Genomic DNA, 18,804 nt, shown 5'->3' with positions numbered 1-18,804 from the left:
CCCAGGATATTTGTTCATGCAAACATCCCTGAACTTTTAACGCGCTTCCGAGTTTCATAGCAGAAATCCAGGCTTGGGTGAGGGGGAGACAGGGGATGTTGCAGACAACCAGCCCCAAGGATCTGGGTTAGAATCATTACACTGGCAAGGGCCTGAAGGCAGTTACTAAGTGGCTGCAGATAGCTCAGTTTTTTCATCTGTAGAATGGGAATGATTTTTTAAAAGCTACTTTCTAGACTCTAGGGCCATTATGACAACTAAATGAGATAGCACAATGGTTAAGAATAAGTTCAGCTGCTCAGTTGTGTCCAACTCTTTGCGACCCATGGACTGTAGCACACCAGGCTTCCCTGTCCATCACCAGCTCCTGGAGCTTGCTCAAACTCATGTCCATTGAGTTGGTGATGCCATCCAACTGTTTCATCCTCTGTCATCCCCTTCTCCTCCTGCCTTCAATCTTTCCCAGCATCAGGGTCTTTTCAAATGAGTCAGTTCTTTGCATCAGGTGGCCAGAGTATTGGCGCTTCAGCTTTAGCATCAGTCCTTCCAATGAATATTCAGGACTGATTTCCTTTAGGATTGCCTGGTTGGATCTCCTTGCAGTCCAAGGGACTTTCAAGCATCTTCTCCAACACCACAGTTCAAAAGCATCAATTCTTCAGCACTCAGCTTTCTTTATAGTCCAACTCTCACATCCATACATAACTACTGGAAAAACCATAGCTTTCTCTAGGTGGACCTTTGTTGGCAAAGTAATGTCTCTGCTTTTTAATATGCTGTCTAGGTTTGTCATAGCTTTTCTCCCAAGGAGCAAGCATCTTTTAATTTCATGGCTGCAGTCACCATCTGCAGTGATTTTGGAGCCCAAGAAAACAAACTCTCTCACTGTTTCCATTGTTTCTCCATCCATTTGCTATGTAGTGATGGGGCCAGATGCCATGATCTTCATTTTCTGAATATTGAGTTTTAAGCCAGTTTTTTCACTCTCCTCTTTCACTTTCACTTTGCTTAAGAATGAGGAAATGTATATATAAACTCAAAAACTGGTAGAACTGGCCAATAACAATAGAAGTTAGGATAATGTTTGCCTTGGGGAGTATATGATAAGGAAGGGATGAAGGGCTGTCGGGTGGTGATCATGTTTTATTTCGTGATCTGGGTGGTGTGTTAGGTAAATGTATTCACTTTGTGAAAATTCATTGAGCTCTGGGCTCATGACCTATGCAGTTTTTTATGTATATGTTCTACTTCAACAAAACAGCTCACTTACTAAAAAATGAGGATGCTGCAGTCATTTTTCCTTGGTTCCAATCCCAGCTGACCAGCTATGGAACCTTGAGGAAATGACTTAATTTTTCTGGCCTTCAGTGTCGTCATCTTTGAAACAGGGACAAGAACATGACCTGTTGTTTGGAAGGTGAGATGAGTTACGTCCTTAGAACAGAGTTTGGAACACAAGCTATTAGGATCAGCTCTGATGATGATGTAATAACCCTAAAATACAGTGGGCCCTCCCATTGGTAATTATTTTCACTGTTACTATTATTATTACAATTTCATCACGGTCACCTCAAATCAAGATAAAGTGATAGATGGCAAGTATGTAATACATACAACTTAGAGGAAAGGCCAGGGCATGACACACACCTGCAACCTCCACCTGAACAGCTTATTCCCTGTCTCTGAAACTCATTTCTCACATCTGTGAACAGGGCTGCAAGGCATCTACTTGCCTCACCTGTCGATGGAGTGAGCTATGGGATGCTCTTCACATGGGATAGACCCACAGGCACACAGCAAGGATCCCCAGGGTCAGCTACTGGGAACACCACTTTTATAAACAATTTCCAGCCTTGACAGAGAGGAGTCAACTCCAGCCAAGGGATCCTGGAGGGATTCATGTACTTGTGAAACTGTCTTCCGGTCACAGCTGTAAGCCAAGGATACACTGGGGTAACAATGGAAATCACAGGCCCAAACTGGCAAGGACTGGAATTTCCTAAGTTGAGGTGGGGGAGGAACAGGGGTGGATTACATCTTTATCTTCCCCAATCTCTAACTGAAATTCAGCATTTCCTTCCATGACGAGTGCAGAGAACAAACCTTGTTAGTGTTCATAGAACTTGTGACTTTGTCACCAATGGAAATTACAGATATTCTCATACCATGTTATAGCTGTGGCAGACATCTTCAGATATTGATTTTGTTCACCATTACCTCAAAATAACTAAGCCCAATGCCAGATCTTGTTCTTTAACGTGCTAATAAAGAAGCACACTGTATTACTACATCACAGATTTTTGAATAACTTTATTTCAATATGATTGATTTCCATTGTGATTCTATGTATTTATTTCATGCATTTAAAAATATTATTCTGAGAAAAAGTTCATGAACTTCATCAGATACCAGAGAGGTCCAAGGCCCAAAAAAGGCCAAGGAAGCTGGGGTTAGACCCAGAGTTGGTTTGCTGCCAACAACAAAGTCCTGGAAGTATTCAAATACAAAGAAATGTTTCTGTAATTTTCCATGAGGTATTATCTCTCCAGCTCCCTCTTAGGTGGGGTACTTTTATGAGCAGAACTTGGCCGTTTGCATAAGACGACAAAGGTTTTGTATAGGGGAAGGGGGAGCCCAGGATGGCTGCGGGCCAGATATGAAGATTCCAAAGGCAGGCAAATAAAGGGGAGTCTATTTTTACATTCAGAGGAAATGGGGGTGAGGAGCGGGTGAGGCCAGGTTTAGGGACATCAAGTGAGCTCTGTGAAAGATTGAGGGGTTGGCTGTCCCTGAAGGCACTCCATAACCCACTGTTCAGTTCATGGCTGTGCTCACCTGCTGGGGGCTGGGCCCTGGGACAGAGAGAAGACTCCAGAGCGCCCACCCTGCTTCTCCATCCCTGGGTGCTCAGAGGTGCAGGAAGAGGAACTGAGAAGATTCAGGCTCTTGCAGCCAGACTAAGCAACTTACAATCCTGGTTCCCCCATTTGCTGGCTTGGTGACTTTGAGGGAGGTACCTAATCTCCGTCTCAGTTTCTCATCAGTAAAAATGAAAGGGATAAAAAGTACGCACCTAGTAGGGTTTGGGGATCCAGTGAGCTGATCCGACGCAGAGGAGAGGCTGGGAGGCACAGTGCACATGCAATAATCATCAGCCCCAGCTCCAAGTCATCTCCCCACTGGGAAGTCCCCAGAATTCTCTGTCTGTCTCATCAAAACTTCCTTATCCTGGGTTCTCCATCAAGGCCATGCTTCTGCTGTAGAACAAATAGATGGTAACTGATAATCCAGTAAACTACTCTCCTGAGGGTGCTCAGTCCGCTGTGCCTTCTCAGGCAGAAAGCTCTCAGACTTCTCCAGAAAGATGCTCAGAGGCAGCATCTTTCCAGTCCTTTGGACCGAGGCTGAGTATGGCCAGCACCCCAGCACTGCCGCTTCCACTCCTGCGTCGCTGAGCCTGTGCTGTGGGAACCTAGCACATGGCCAAGTGCTGCTGGCAGCCCACCTCCATGCAGGATGCCAAAGGGGACTTCTCAGTAACTTTAGTCATAGGTTTGTTTTAGTTTATGAACACTGCATTTTGGTGTCCCTTAGTTGGTTATTCCGTTAGAATTTGTTCCACAATAGTAGGGAGTGCAGAATGAACGACTGTATTTCTTTTCTTCTCAGACTGTCTTATTCTCCACTGTATTCTGTGCCTGGAACCATGTTTGGCATAGTTAGATGCTCCATAGGTGTATTTTAAATTATCATCCAAATGTGTAATATATCCACATGGTTTTTAAAAATAATAAGTGTAGTACTCCCCTGGTGGTCCACTGGTTGGGAGTCCGCCTGCCAATGCAGGGGACATGGGTTCCATCGCTGGTCTAGGAAGATTCCATATGCTGAGGGGTAACTAAGCCCACGTATCACAACCACTAAGGCCATGTGCTTTAGAGACCAAGCTCTGCAACGAGAGAAGCCACCACCACAAGAAGCCCACATTGCAATTAGAGAGTAGCCCTCACTGCAACCAGAGAAAGCCTACACACAGCAACAAAGACCCAGTGCAGCCAAAAACAAAAATAAACAAATAAATAATAAAAAGTATAAAAAAGATATCCCTAAAAATCTTCTTCTTCCAGGCATTAAACCCCTATCCACCCAGTGCCGTCTCATTCCCACAAAAAAACCACTCATTCATTTTTTGAATGTTCTTTCGGGGTTTCTTTATGCATATTCAAGTAAATATGCATATTCTTATTTTCCTCCCTTTGTTATATAAGGGTGGAATCCTCTGCAGTGTCCTGCGCTTTGTTTTGTAAAACTCTTTAGTAATAGATCTTAGAGTTCCTTCCATAAGAATACATAGAGCGATGCCATTCTCTTTGTTACAGCTACATGGCTGCACCATCATTTCTGTACCCAGTCCCCTAGTGACGATCACTCGGGTTGCTTCCAGTGTTTCTATATTTCCCACAGTGCAGCAGTGGACAACTTTATACAGATTTGATTAAGCCAAGGGTGAGCACATCCATGGAGCACATTCTCAGAAGAGAGTAAGCCCAAGGGTGAGCACATCCATGGAGCACATTCTCAGAAGAGAGTAAGCCAAGGGCGAGCACATCCATGGAGCACATTCTCAGAAGAGAGCAAGCCCAAGGGCGAGCACATCCATGGAGCACATTCTCAGAAGAGAGTAAGCCAAGGGCGAGCACATCCATGGAGCACATTCTCAGAAGAGAGCAAGCCCAAAGGTGAGCACATCCATGGAGCACATTCTCAGAAGAGAGTAAGCCAAGGGTGAGCACATCCATGGAGCACATTCTCAGAAGAGAGTAAGCCCAAGGGTGAGCACATCCATGGAGCACATTCTCAGAAGAGAGTAAGCCAAGGGCGAGCACATCCATGGAGCACATTCTCAGAAGAGAGCAAGCCCAAGGGCGAGCACATCCATGGAGCACATTCTCAGAAGAGAGTAAGCCAAGGGCGAGCACATCCATGGAGCACATTCTCAGAAGAGAGCAAGCCCAAAGGTGAGCACATCCATGGAGCACATTCTCAGAAGAGAGTAAGCCAAGGGTGAGCACATCCATGGAGCACATTCTCAGAAGGGAGTAAGCCCAAGGGTGAGCACATCCATGGAGCACATTCTCAGAAGAGAGTAAGCCAAGGGCGAGCACATCCATGGAGCACATTCTCAGAAGAGAGTAAGCCAAGGGTGAGCACATCCATGGAGCACATTCTCAGAAGAGAGCAAGCCAAGGGTGAGCACATCCATGGAGCACATTCTCAGAAGAGAGCAAGCCCAAGGGTGAGCACATCCATGGAGCACATTCTCAGAAGAGAGCAAGCCCAAGGGTGAGCACATCCATGGAGCACATTCTCAGAAGGGAGATGGCTCAGTCGAAAGGGCATTTGCTTTTGTCATTTTGATAGGTGCTGCCAAATTGTCTTCTTTAGGAGTCGTAGTCATTTACACTCAAGAAATTCTGAATGAATGACTAGACAAATGGATAGTACATCCAAGCTCAGTCATTTGGTGGAGAAGGCAGTGGCCCCCCTCCAGTACCCTTGCCTGGACAATCCCATGGACGGAGGAGCCTGGTGGGCTGCAGTCCGTGGGGTTGTGAAGAGTCGGACAGGACTGAGCGACTTCCCTTTCACTTTTCACTTTCATGCATTGGAGAAGGAAATGGCAACCCACTCCAGTGTTCTTGCCTGGAGAATCCCAGGGACGGGGGAGCCTGATGGGCTGCCGTCTATGGGGTCGCACAGAGTCGGACACGACTGAAGTGACTTAGCAGCAGCGGCAGCAGTCATTTGGGGGCCCCCAGCTAGCAAGAAAAACTGGGAGGGGGCCGATGCTGCTCCAGCGAAGTCACCAATGTTACTTTGACTTTTTTTGCCCCTTTGACATCCCTGAAAAAGCTCATCTTCTCATGTGTAGAGCATGGCTCTTGGGGTAGGAGGGCGGTACAATCATCCCACCAAACAGGCAGTTCTGTTTTAGTAATTTTTACAGGACAATGGCCACGTACTGAGAACTTTACAAGGGCTGGTTAAAATGTCTGAGCCCTGAAAACCATTAACAACAAAAAACCCTACCAGTTGCTGCTAAGTCGCTTCAGTCGTGTCCCACTCTGTGAGACCCCGTAGACAGCAGCCCACCAGGCTCCGTCGTCCCTGGGATTCTCCAGGCAAGAACACTGGAGTGGGTTGCCATTTCCTTCTCCAATGCATGAAAGTGGAAAGTGAAAGTGAAGTCACTGAGTCGTGTCCAACTCTCAGTGACCCCATGGACTGCAGCCCACCAGGCTCCTCCATCCATGGGATTTTCCAGGCAAGAGTACTGGAGTGGGGCACCATTGCCTTCTCCAACCAGTATTCTTTCCCAAATCCAAAAGAAGAAAACTGCAAAATCACAACAAATGTATAAGCAAATGTCTATACAATGTATCGTTGCGTCAACTTCATTCAGTATTCATAAAAGTTTCTGAAACCACATCTGAAAATGGTTTGGAGGTCAGATTGTCTTAATCTCATGAGAATCCCCAAGTGTGCAGGAAAACTGCCAACAGATTGTTACCAACTGTCAATTAAATGAATTCTCAAAGCCAAATCATTCCAAAGCAAAATTATAAAAGTAATCATTTCCAAAAAAGTTCAAAGTAAAAAATATTATATATGTTGTACATAAGACATATAGAATATTATGCCATATATACATGTCATATTAGTATTATAATTATATATAATATAAAATGTTAATATTATATTGTATATAATTTAAAATGTGACTATGCCATTATATTTATATACATATTTGTATATATTTATTTATGTGCTATGTAGTGAGATGCAGACTCCAAAGTGCCCTGGACCTTTGCAGGCGCACTCAGTCGTGTCCAACTCTTTGCAGGCCCATGGACTGTAGCTGCCAGGTTCTTCTGTCCATGGACTCCGGACAAGAATACTGGAGTGAGTTGCCATTTCTTACTCCAGGGATCTTCCTGACCCAGGGATCAAACCCGCATCTCTTGTGTCTCCTACACTGGCAGGTCCCACTCCATAGAGTATCCTTGCTCTGGGCCTGTGGGCTCCTGACAATCCTAGAGGAAAGTAAACCCACCCCTCAGATCAGAGGGTCTCCCCCATTAGCTGTACCTCTCAGTTTCAGCAGCAAGAACAAGACGTAAATTAGTTTCTCTATAGATTATCTGACCTCACCGGTGAGTAGTTCTGAGTCCTGTGCAAAAATGAAGAGCTACAGAATTACATGCCATTTGCTCATGAGAACTAAAGAAGAGACAGGTATACAGGAACCTGTTGAGAAGATCAGGGGCCAAGGATCATATGTTGGAAAGCTTGTTCTACAGTTTCTTGGAGGCCAGGGGGCTGCCATGGTCCTGGCACACCTGACAGTTTGGACATCCGGGGCTGCCCCTCACTGCTTGGAAATGGGGGCCCATAGGAGCTCAGTAATGATGTTGAGCCTCTATCATGCGCCAAACATTTCAAATACACACATGTGATTGCCTTTCCCTTTTATAACAGGAAGATGAGATAGCATTACTGTCTCCAGTTGTCCCCACTGTAAAGATGGAAACAGAGACTCAGGGCTGAAAACAGGCTGCTCGAAACAAAGAGTAAGTCAGTGGCAGGGCCGAGACCAGAAGCTGGGGGTCCTACCCCACTTCCTCATGTATGCTGCATCCACCTTCTATGCCTTTGTTCTTGACCCCTCCCCTACCTGGGGCTCCTTCCCTTGCTACTCAAACTCTGTAAGTATCTAAAAAATGCACTAAATCAAAATTGATGAATATTTTGTTAATATATTCAAGCTTCAAAATACAAAACCAATCTGAAAATGCTCTCCTCTTCTCTCCAAATCAGCTCCTTCTAGGTCTCCTCACTGCCCAGTATCACATCTTGATTGCCTTCTGGGACCTTCCTTCCAAGATAGTGGCCTTCCCTGCAAGGCAGCAGTCCCCAACCTTTCTGGCACCACGGCACGGTTCCCTGGAAGACAGTTTTTCCACAGTCGGGGTTGAGGGGGATGGTTCAGGTGGTAATGGAGCGATGGGAGAGGCAGATGAAACTGCACTGGCTTGCCAGCCGCTCACCTCCTGCTGTGCAGCTCTGGTTCTTAACAGGCACCACCTGGGGGTGTTGGGGACCCCTGCTCCAAGGTCATGTCCCCTTATTGCTTTGCTTGCACAAGCACCTCTTTTTAAAAATTATTTATTTATTTTGGCTGTGCTGGGTCTTAGTTGCGGCTCATGGAATCTTCACTGCGGCAGGTAGGACACAGTTCCCCAACCAAGAATGAAGCTGGGCCCTGGGCATTGGGAGTGCGGAGTCTTACCCACTGGACCCCCTGCACAAGCACCTTTTAAACTCCTTTGGAGACCCCTTTGCCCAACCAAGATGATGTGTATACTTCTACCATTAGAACAGCATCTCTTCAAGATTTCAGTTAAAATGCCCTTACCTCCCAGATGGGGCCTCATAGTGAGGGCTTGTGTGAGCAAGGAGGAAGAATCTGAGCTCAAGTTTGGCTAAGGGATAGGAGGTCCCGGGAAGGCGATGGCAAGAGGGCCTTGGGAAAGGAGTGGGGAAAGCAGAAAGGCTTACAGTGTCCTGGGCGCAGTGCCAGGCCCAGAAGCAGGACAGTGACTGGAAAGGACAGGACCTCTGTAGCTATAGCCCCACTGTCTTCCCGGGGATCCAGCCCTCCCCTGCTTCCTGGGCAGTGTGGCTCCGTAACTCCTATGTGGACCTCCGCTGCCTGGCACCCAGCCCCTGCAAGCTTCCCACCCCACCCTCCAGGGCATCCAGGCCTCTACCTATCTGAGTCCTGGCTCCCTGGTCCTTGGGACTGGGAGCTTGGCAGGCATCCCAGATACCTTCCCTCTAGGAAAGAGAACCACAGGTGTGTTAGATTTGCCTGCCAATTTGGTAGGGAAACGAGGCTTCCTGGAAGCTGGAGATAGCAAATCCAGGCCGACAGGGTCCCCTGGTGGGGCTCTAGTCTGTGAAGCTCCCCCACACTCCTTTTCGGAGTTTCAGTATCACTCAACACACCAGGCCAAAGCAAAGAGCAGGGGCTGGGGATGTTTGTTGAATGAATCAGTTACCATTCTGAGGCCTTACCACAAGTCAGGGACTGTGCCAAACACTTTTGCATTTATCTTGTTTAAGCCTCGCAACAGCTCTAGGAGGTAAAGTGGTCATTATGTCCCATTCTACAGATGAGGAAACTGAGGCACAGGCTGGCTGGGAGATCCACCCAATGTCATACGGCCCCTCCTTTATTTGGGAGCCCTCCTCCCCCACTACCACTGCTTCCAGCGGCCCCATCCATTTCTCCACTGACCCTCTATCACGGCAGGTGGCGTGGCGCTGAGCTGTATGAAAGCACAGACAGCGCTCTCCCTGGGTGGTGGCGGTGGCGTCTCTCAGTGGTCAATTCAGCCCCACTCTGAAGATGGTCTGTCTCTCCCTGTTCCTTCTCCCACCCTCCGGTGCTCAGCCCATTCACAGCTGCAGTACCCCAGCCTTGCTCCATGAACTCCAGTTTCCTCCCCTTTGAGGCCAACTTCCTGCAGATGTGCTCCGTGTTGAACAAAGCCGCACCAAAGTTGCACCGTGTCCCCTAGCCCCAAGCAGTGGAGCCATCTCTGCCGGTCCTCTCTGCCTCAGGCGCAGAAGGCCTCCATGGGTGCCCTTTGTGTCAGGACAGCTTCTCCAGCAGGGCCAGGGGAAAGGCGAAGTCGTCAGGCTTGCACTAACCAGAGCGGGCAGCCAAGCTTGCAGGATGAGACAGAGTCCTAAAAGTAGGGGTCAGGTCAGCTGTAATAGCTGGAAGAATCAAGAGGCCTTTGAGCATGAAGGATCAAACAACAAAACAGAGCCTCTGCTGGTATGAGGAGCTATAGGGAGAATGACCAAAGGCCCTCACAGCTGTGCCTTATGCCACTGATACATTTCAGAGCAGCTGGGCAGGGCCCTTACAGATCACTTTGCCATCCAGTCCCTCAGGGAACAGATGGGAAATTGTAGCCCAGAGAGGGCACAGACGTGCCAAAGGACACACAGCATATCAGGTGGTAAGGTCTACGTTCTCTCTGGGCTCCCCACAGGACTGTGGGCTCCTTCTGTGGCAGGTTGGGGTCTTAGCCAACTCCATACCCTGGGGTCTGGGAATTAAAAAGGCAGTGGGTGGCTGGGTGCTTCTTAGAGGCCTCTCACCCTGTTCCCTGCTAGGAAAACTGGACTAGGATGAGTCACTAGCACTGTGTTCCCGCGGGGTTTGCCCAGAGGCTGGCCATGTGGGAGCAAGTTCATTGCCCAAATTTCCTCTTTTCAGTAAACAGCAGCCACTTCCTCCTGGGTTGCCCAGTTCCTCTGGTCACTGGGTTCCTGAGAGGCTCGAGGGGCAGGGGCTCACATGGACAGGCAAGACAGACCTTCTGGCACCAAGCTTGCCTGTACTGGACACCAGGTAGGCACACAGGCTGTGTAAAGCTGGCGTCTGGCCACAGGCCACGTGTGCATGCTAAGTTGCTTCAGTGGTATCCAACTCTTTGCAAACCCATGGAGTGTAGCCTGCCAAGCTCCTTTGCCCATGGGATTCTCCAGGCAAGAATACTGGAGTGGGTTGCAATGCCCTCCTCCAGGGGATCTTCCTGACCCAAGGATCAAACCAGAGTCTCCTGTGGTTCGTATCACAGGTGGATTCTTTACTGCTTGAGCCACCAGGGAAGCCCCGACCACAGGACACTGACCTTTAATCTACAAGACTGGAAACTGCAAAATGTCAATAAGTCACTGAAGAAGAGCACCAAGCAATCAGGAGCCACCAGGGGCAGCCCCAGGGTGACCATGTGGGAGGACCTTGAGGGGATGAGTTGGCTAGAAAAGGGGGGGAAATGAAGCTGCATTTGTTTAGCATTTTACATAAAATATAAAATTGTCCAAAGTGAATTTGGAGAGAGCTGCTAAGAGAGATAAGATGAAGGTCCACCATATAGGCCCCTCAGCTTTCAGTTTTAGGAACAGAGGGGGGTGGGGTGAGACAATGCAGGGTTTGTTCATGAAATAACCAGCATCCCAGGGTGACCCAGAGAGAACTGGCAGGGCAAGGGGCCTGGGAGAAATCTGGAGAGTCCAGAGGGTGTTGGGGTTGGTGCTGGAGCCTTGGAATGCTTGGGCCACTTCTGCTTGGCTCTGCAGAGACGTGGGGCCCTCCAGAGGCCCCTGCTGAGATGTTGCCCCCAGTTTTGAGGCCTCCACATTTTGCCTGTCTCACTAGGGTCTCTGGGCTTGCAACTGCGCCTCCTCAGAGGGCCATATTCTGGGCCTGGCAAGGGCCAGGAGAGTTTATAGAGTTTTTAGATAGTGTAGGCTCAGCACTACAGGGATTCCCTTGTAGCTCAGTGAGTAAAGATTCTGCTCACAATGCGGGAGACTCAGGTTCGACTCCTGGGTGGGAAAGATCCCCTGGAGAAGGAAATGACAACCCATTCCAGTATTCTTGCCTGGAGAATCCCATGGAAACAGAAGCCTGGCAGACTATAGTTCATGGAGTCGCAAGAGCCAGACATGACTTGGCAACTAAACCAGTACCAGTACCAGCACCTGGATCTGCCAACTTTCAAGGGACCTAGGAAATGTCTGTAGACTATAAAAAAAGGTACCAGCTGCAAACCCCAGGAAAAGAGGAAAGTCAAAATTAATAAACATTTCATTACATGTCTGAAAAGTGTAACATTATGTCTACTTCATTAAAATGTCATAAAAACCTTCCTCCTTTGAAAACAATTTATATGTTGGGTTTTTCTCACTCAGCCAGGATTTCCACATAGACATGATATATCTGCCAAGATGTAGTAGCCAAATGTATATTAAAAAGAATTCCTCATAGATACTATCCAGAGCATAATTCTAGAAACTCCTTCAAACATTTTTAGAGCAAATATTATGACTATGCTTACTATGGAATGTGGGGCATTATAATATGTTTGATGTGATGTGGGGTGTGGCCTCCATGAGAAAGAGGGCCTGTGAGATGTTAAAATGACAGGGAGAGTGGAAGTTCAAGTGCAGGAGGGTCAGGCTTGAGGCCAGCTTGCCCACTGAGAAGCACAGACTCTAGCTCTGCCAGGGGCTGCAGAGACCCGGCCAGCCAGGCCAGACCCTCGCCCCAGGGTGAGGGGGCTCACTCCTGCCACCTGTGAAAGACGCCTTCCTTGCGCCTAACAGATATCTGCTTCCACCAGATACCCCACGGGCTTAGTCTGTCCTCTGTGACAGCAGGCTACGGTCATCCTTACTTTTTGCCCAACTCACTGACAGAGCAGAGGTTGGAGGGAGGCTGTACCCGCTCCTGCCCTGTGGCCTCCTGTATACCTCCTGTTTGTAGCTGTGTACTGTAGCTGTACAGACCCAGTTCTCCCAGCTCTTCCCCTTTCCATAGGACTTCTTGGTCACACCCTACTCTGGCTTCCTAGCCCACAAGTCAGCTAATCACAGTCCCTCTTGATCACAGCAAGGCACAAACGAAACATGGTTCCTTTATTCTCGAGGGTGACCCATCCCACTCCTGCAGTGCATTCTCTGGCCTCCTATGTATTGGGGATGTGAGATCCCCCTCTCAGAATCTGCTGATTTCAGAGGATATCAGTGCTAACTGTACAACAGTAATAATTGGTACGCTGAGTGCTTACTGTGCTAGGTGCCATGTTAAGCACTTTCACATGATCTTGAACTCTTTATAAGAACGATGGTATGAAGTAACTACTTGTACTATCCCCATTTTATAGATGACGAGACTGAGGCTCAGAGAGGTAACGTAACACCCCCAAAGTCACACCACTGGTTAGTAGCAGAGCTAGGAGACAGATTCCATCAGTCTGGATTCACAGTCCAGTCTTTAACTTGATGCGGTATTGCACTCAAAGATCCAAAGGGTGCTAAGATGGAGGCGCCCTTGCCACGGCCACCCAGGCAGATCCTTGACGGGCCTGGGGACAGGTGGGGTAACACAGGGCCCACAGCTGGTTGACTGGCTGTGTGAGCTCACTCTTCCAACCTGCCTCCAAGTAAGCAACTAATTCAGGGCCCCATCCATCTCAGAAAGTTCATTTTCCACCTGTGTAAAAATATGCAAACCGAAGAAGGTGAGATACTGTTTTGATCTGGCCCTTTCACAAATATCTCTATGACCTTCCTTTTTTCATTAAGTAAAGTGAGCTTTAGTATTCGCATTTCCTCCACAAACTTGCATGACTCATTCCCTCACGCCATCTAGGTCTCTGCTCCAGGTCACCTCCTCAGTGGGGCCTCCCTGATCCTCTGAAACGCAGCCTGACCCTCCTGCCCTCCTCTTACATTATTGTGAAACAGAAGCACTTGCCCTTGAAGTTATTGTGAAAGTTCAAATGAGCTAATATATAAAACACTGGTAACAATAAGGGCTATTTAAGTGGTAATCCTTTTCAAGTTACATCACACAGTATACTTCTATCTGCCTTTTTATGTGGGTATCCTCCCTCTCCCTTGCTAGACTATTATCTTCATGAGGGCAGGGGAATAATTTTGCAGCTTGTTCACTCTCTTGTCCAGCGTCTGGAACTGTACTTGGCACATAGAAGGGGCTCAGTACATATTTGTTGAATTCAGAACATGAACCCACTGAGGTCTGGAGAGGTGGGAAAAGTTTTGGCTTTCATTCACAAATTCTATAAATATATACTGAGCACCCACTCCGGCGCCAAGCAATAAGCTCTCTCGGGTGTGCACTAGCCTATGAATCTGGCAGGGCAGAAATTTTAAAACAAAGTTTTGCACTGAGGTTATAATTTATATAGAGAGAAATGTACAATTTCAAGGGGACACTAATGGATTTTTGAGAACTGCAAGTTCACACTCCCGTAAAGAAACGGAATAATGTTTCAGCTTGGCAACGCGGGGTTTCGAGCCCAGGTTACAGGAAGGCACAGAGGGCAGGCGGTGATGCTACCTGACCCGCCTCTGGGGTGCCTGCGGGAGAGCCCCGGGTCGAAGCGGGCGATCCCGGAGGCGGGCGGGGGTGGGACTACAAGTCCCAGGCTGCTTTGCGCGCCCGCAAGCCGTGCGGAGCGGCGGGGCTCAGGGGAGGGGGTGCGGCAGCGGCGGCGGCGGTGGCGCCGAGGCGCTGAGGGCCCGGGCGCCGGCGGTTGGCGCGCTGGCTGGCAATGCCGGGGCCCGCGGCCCGCGGGGAGGAGGGCAGCGGTGGCGAGGGCGCGGCCCCGGGGGCCGCGGCGGAGCCTGGGGCCGGGCCGGGGCGGGAGCCGGCGCGGCTGTGCGGCTACCTGCAGAAGCTGTCCGGTAAGGGCCCGCTGCGCGGCTACCGCAACCGCTGGTTCGTGTTCGACGCGCGCCGCTGCTACCTCTACTACTTCAAGAGCCCGCAGGACGCGCTGCCCCTCGGCCACCTGGACATCGCAGACGCCTGCTTCAGCTACTCGGGCCCCGACGAGGCGGCCGAGCCCGGCGCGGAGCCGCCCGCGCACTTCCAGGTGCACAGCGCGGGAGCCGTCACGGTGCTCAAGGTGGGACCGCGCCCCTGCAGCCCCGCACCTGCCTCCCGGGGGCGCGCGCACACGCCCTTCTTCGGTTCCCCCTGCTTAGCCTTGGGGCTGCCCCTGGCACCCAGCTTAGCCTCGCTCCTCTGCCCATCTGACTTTCTCCGTCCACCCTCCCAAGCCCGTCTGCCAGCCTTTCCCCGTTTTTTTCTCAGACTCTGTCCTCGTGTCCCCATCTCAAGCTCTTCACCTGAGTTTAGACCAGAATGGCTGGGCGCTCCTCAGCCCTTTGACCCATTATCACCCTCTGCGCCCTCCCTCGGGTCCTTCTCTGTCCACCTCCCCTCCCCTCACCTCTCTCCTGTGGATGTCCTGTGTAACCCTCCTAGGCAACCATGACTGTAGGCTTCCTGCCCTTGACTAAATTATTACTCTCTTCAGCTGCCTCATCTGTAAAATGGGGATAGTAGTAGTATCTACTTCTTGGCGGAGTTGGGATTTTACATGACATATACGCTAACCATTGGTAAATGTGATGGCATCCAAGATTATAGACAGAAAGAGTCAGAGATGGCGGGGCTCTTAGAGAGAATCTACTGCAGTCCCCTCCAGAGTGGGCAGGGACACTGCTGCTAAGTTCACACAGTCAGTCAGTAGCAGAGCCTGTTTGCTTGCTCCCTGCTTTGGCTGGGAGAGGAGGGAAAGGGTTCCTTCAACCAGTCCTGCCTTGCCCATTTGAAGCTTCCTGTGTTGAAGCGTGGAACTTGCATCAGGAGTCACCGTGGTGCTCAGAAGCCCCTCCTCCCGCCTCGTTCTTCAGGGGCTCCCATCATCTCCTAGGGGCCCTCCTGCTTCCAGCACCTGAGTGTCTGGGCCTTGGCCTGGAGTCTGATCTCTCTCCCAGCCTCCCTCCTTGCCTGGTTCCTGTGAGCCTCCACCCTCACTCCTCTCTGTCTTTCTTCTCTTCCGTATTATAAGCTGGGTTTCTCCAGAGCAGCAGGGCTGGGCTGGGTTGTATGAAAACTCTCTGCAAAGCTGGCCAAGTAGAGAGAGCAGAGTGGGCTGAGCCTAGCACCCTTGGCCTTGTGAGCACAGGGCTGTTCCTGGGATCTCCGAAGCCAGCAGCAATTGGAGCTGCTCCCTGAGGTCGTTTTTCAGAGTTTTGTCAACTCAGTTCTTGCTGTTGCAAGCAGAGTCTGATTACTTGTGTTCTTGTGTCCTTTTAGATTCCTCCATCCCTTCTTGAAGTGGGTGCAGACAGCCTGGTTCTCCAAAGGAAGCCAAACAGAGTTGTAGTTCAACTGGGGTTTACTTAGAAGCATTTGTGTAAACTTCGGAGTGACCCTAGCAAGTACACAGGGACTTTTTGCCAAAGAAAGACGCGTCCTCACTATCATGGACTGTCCCTTTGTACAGCTGAATTTCCTGTAGAATTGTTTGTTAAAACAGAAAATAGAGCATCCTGTTTCAGATTTTCTCAGATGACTTTGGAGCCCTCTATCAGATATTTTCATTACAGTTTTTTGAATGGTGGAGATATCTACAGAAGTGGGGGTACAAAATGCAGTATCAAGAGTGTGGCTTTAGAGTTGGGTGGACTTAAACTTATGGCTTGAATTTGCCGCTCACAGGCGTTGAGCAAATTATACAACCTCTCTGTCCCAGTTTCTTCTTCAGCCTACTGGGAATCTTACTGTCCTCACTGGTTACTTTTGAGAATTCTGGAAAATGGCTGGCACAGAGTAGGCAGTACATGGTATCCATAAGAAACAACAAGTAGTGTTTTGGGCCGTTATGTAGTATGTTTGTGTAATGGAATATTATGCAGCAGCGAACATAGAGGAATGAGAGGGGTAAGTGTCAACGTGGATGACTCCCATAAACATAAAACTGAGAAAGGAAAACAAAGTTACAGATCGCATACAGAGGTATGATTCACGCAAAAATTGAGATCATATAGATGCATATGCTGTGTGGGAATGGGAGAGCTCTGTTGGGGTGATGAGCCCTGCATTCAGGATGGTAGTTCCCACTTGGGAAGAGAGGGGAATGTGAGTGGAAATGGGTGCCTGGGGGCATCCACTGTCTTCGCAGTGTTTTATTTCTAGCACCAGGTGGTGTGTGTTTTATTATTCTATTTATCTTTTTCTATGTTCAGAATATTTCTCTCTCTCTCTCTTTTTTTTTTTTTAAATGAAGTGGATCTTCACGTAGGTTACTGACTATGGAACATTTTGGTATGTAAAGCTGAATTAGTCATAGAATAAGAGAGCATGCCTGAGGCCAAGGGTCTGCTTTGTAAAAACAGTGGAAATGGAAACACAGGCTAGGCTCTTCAAAAGAAGAGAGCAGTCAGAATGCAGGGTTTCAGAGTAAGGAGTGTGTCTTAAGAAAGATGAATTTTAGGGTACGGTGATTCCTTCTGAGCTTTGGGAGTAAAAATTTTATGGTGGTAAAAGTGGAAACTAGCAATTTATCTTCCTTTTCACCTTTCACGTCCAAGAACTGATTCCCATAAACTTTAACGCTTCAGTTTAGGGCTGCTCAGCTGTAGCGCAGACCTTGATTTCTAAGGGGGTTGTAGGTTAGTGAGGATTAATCTCTACTCAGGGTTTAGCTAATGTATATAATTTTATAGATACCATTTCTTTTGATGGGTTAAAAAGAAAAAAAAAATCAGTTTGCTTATTGTATTATCATATGTTTCTTATTTTAAAGTGACTTTCTGCCTACTCTGGAAGAGCTGTGGTTTTGTTGAACTTTTCCAAAATGTTTTACTGCTTGAGTCTTAATGAAAGCTGATATTGGAATTTCTTAGTAAACTTTTCTGTTCCTAAACTCAGAGATGTGGTCCATGCCTTATTTTACTGATGAGGGAATGGAGGCCAGAGAGGGAATGTGATTTGTCTGAGATCATGAAGATAGACTTGAGACCTTCTTAGATAGTAGACTCTAGAAAGTGAGTGTCCAAAATGCCAGGTATCTAATTCTCTTATATATTTTGACAAGTCTTCCCTTTTTTCTTTTTTTTAAACTTCTATGGCTTGGGATTAGATGTCATGGTTTTTCTTGTAATGCATTAAATTTCTGTCCTTTTCATACAGAATGAAAGCACCAGCAACACTGTACCTACTGGTTCTTTACCAGGATGTATGGTACTTGTTACTCGACATTTGGAAACTGCTACAACAGCCAGATAGAAACTGAGCTGCTCATGGTGCTCTGTGTGTGTGTATGTAGAGGTGCTAGAGGCTACTCACTGAGCTTTGCTGGGATCTGAGACGCAGGAGTCGGTCCTGGAGTGAGCTGTCCCATAGAGAAGGAGAGCATGTGACTGACGGGGAGGAAAGCTTGAATGACCCTGCCCTGCCAGATTTCTGCAGTCCCCAGAGTGAGGAGCATCATCAGACCGTCAGCAGACTCACCCCACTCCCTCTGCTCTGTTTCTTGAAGGCATGTGGTGCGCAAATGGACATGTGTGTTGGTTTTTGAGCCACACGTAACCGAACAATCATGCATGCCTATTCTTAACCCACTTTTGTGGGAAGGACGCACATTCTCTGGTGTTGAAACTGCTCTCAGTTTAATGACAAACATTTGTTAGCTCGGTAATCATAGTGTGTGCAGTACAAAATAGATGGGGTGTACCGGCGTTCTTGGCTAAATGGTTCTGCTAAGCTGTTTGTCCCTGGGGCATCTGCTCAGGGGTCTTGAAGTGTTAGTTAAATCTTTTATTAAGACATAACTTTTTATGGGTTTGTCGTGGCTTCCCAGCAAGTATATTCCTTAAAAGTAGGTACAGTTTTGTGGGTGTGGAATCACAGTCTTTCTGGCTCCCACTGCCTGTCATACAGGCCTCGCTGTAGTGTAGTTGCCCCACTATTTCCTGCCTAGGAGGACCCGCAAGGGCCGCTGTTTGTATCCTCGCCTCCCAGAACAGCGCCTGCACAAAGTAGGTGCCCAGGTAGACATTTGTTGAATGAATGAGTAGAAGGTGGTTTACCCAGTAAGCCTTGGTTTTGATGGGAGCTCCAACCATTTAGAAGTGATCAGCCGGAATTCTCAAATGTCTCAAATGACATTCTCACCACGTGTCATGGAGGTGGCTGCCGTTCAGGGAATGCTCAGTGAATATGACGGGCATCAGGGATCCAGAAGGGGGATTACCATCAGTCCGTAATTTTCATGTCTCGTATTTCATGCCTGCAGCTTAGACTCTGAGGGCATTGTTGTGGCAGTAAGTGAGTGATTA

General features: G+C 48.4%; 1 protein-coding gene across 1 annotated transcript in view; it reads left to right on the top strand.

Annotated features, from left to right (window-relative positions):
• Positions 1 to 14,222: 14,222 nt before the first annotated feature.
• Positions 14,223 to 18,804, top strand: part of TBC1D2B (TBC1 domain family member 2B) — an 89,238-nt gene continuing 84,656 nt past the window's right edge. The window contains exon 1 of the mRNA XM_052659425.1: positions 14,223 to 14,579. Coding sequence (XP_052515385.1) covers positions 14,223 to 14,579 — 357 coding nt within the window. The remainder of the gene's footprint in view (positions 14,580 to 18,804) is intronic.

Source organism: Budorcas taxicolor, chromosome 21, assembly GCF_023091745.1.
Source record: "Budorcas taxicolor isolate Tak-1 chromosome 21, Takin1.1, whole genome shotgun sequence".
NCBI lineage: Eukaryota > Metazoa > Chordata > Mammalia > Artiodactyla > Bovidae > Budorcas > Budorcas taxicolor.
The sequence above is the reverse complement of the archived record's forward strand: the minus strand, read 5'-3'. Positions and strand labels throughout refer to the sequence as shown.